A 701-nucleotide genomic window follows, 5' to 3' on the forward strand; every position below is an offset into this window, starting at 1 on the left:
ACAGTGACACGGACGACATCGACCACGACGGTGAGACATTAAACCCCAATCGCCCGTTTATACACTGTAAAAAACACACAAATGTACACTGTAAAAACACATATATACTCTGAAAAAAACATACAAAGATACACTGTAAAAACACAAATATACTCTGAAAAAAACATACAAAGATACACTGTAAAAACACAAATATACTCTGAAAAAAACACACAAATGTACACTGTAAAAACACAAAAATACTCTGAAAAAACACAAATGTACACTGTAAAAACACAAATATACTCTGAAAAAAACACACAAATGTACACTGTAAAAACACAAATATACACTGTAAAAGTCACATATATATATATATACATATATATATATGTGTGTGTGTGTGTGTGACAAATGTACACGGAAAAAAGACAAATATACATTAAAAAGGTTAATATAAAAATACGGTCTAAAAATTAAAACATATACAAATACACAAATGTACACTAATAAAAGTCACAAATACACCGAAAGCCACACATATATACGACAAAAAAAGACATTAAACATTATACATTAAAATCCTCGCACAAAAGTACACTCTAAAAAATTACATATATACGGATACACAAATATACACTGAAAAAAATCACAAATATACACTGTAAAAACCATCAACAAACCTCAATGATCACCTGAATAAAAATGCTTGTGTAAAAAAA

The 701-nt window shown here is 28.2% G+C and overlaps 1 protein-coding gene across 2 annotated transcripts in view; it reads left to right on the forward strand.

Annotated features, from left to right (window-relative positions):
- Positions 1-701, forward strand: part of gpn1 (GPN-loop GTPase 1) — a 12,824-nt gene that overhangs the window by 10,219 nt on the left and 1,904 nt on the right. The window contains exon 13 of one of the 2 annotated variants that reach the window (XM_046033614.1): positions 1-30. The exons of the other annotated variant lie outside the window; for it this stretch is intronic. Within the exon in view, the coding sequence (XP_045889570.1) occupies positions 1-30 (30 nt within the window). The remainder of the gene's footprint in view (positions 31-701) is intronic. 2 annotated transcript variants of the gene reach the window in all.

This window comes from Micropterus dolomieu, linkage group LG20 (assembly GCF_021292245.1).
Source record: "Micropterus dolomieu isolate WLL.071019.BEF.003 ecotype Adirondacks linkage group LG20, ASM2129224v1, whole genome shotgun sequence".
NCBI classification, from domain to species: domain Eukaryota; kingdom Metazoa; phylum Chordata; class Actinopteri; order Centrarchiformes; family Centrarchidae; genus Micropterus; species Micropterus dolomieu.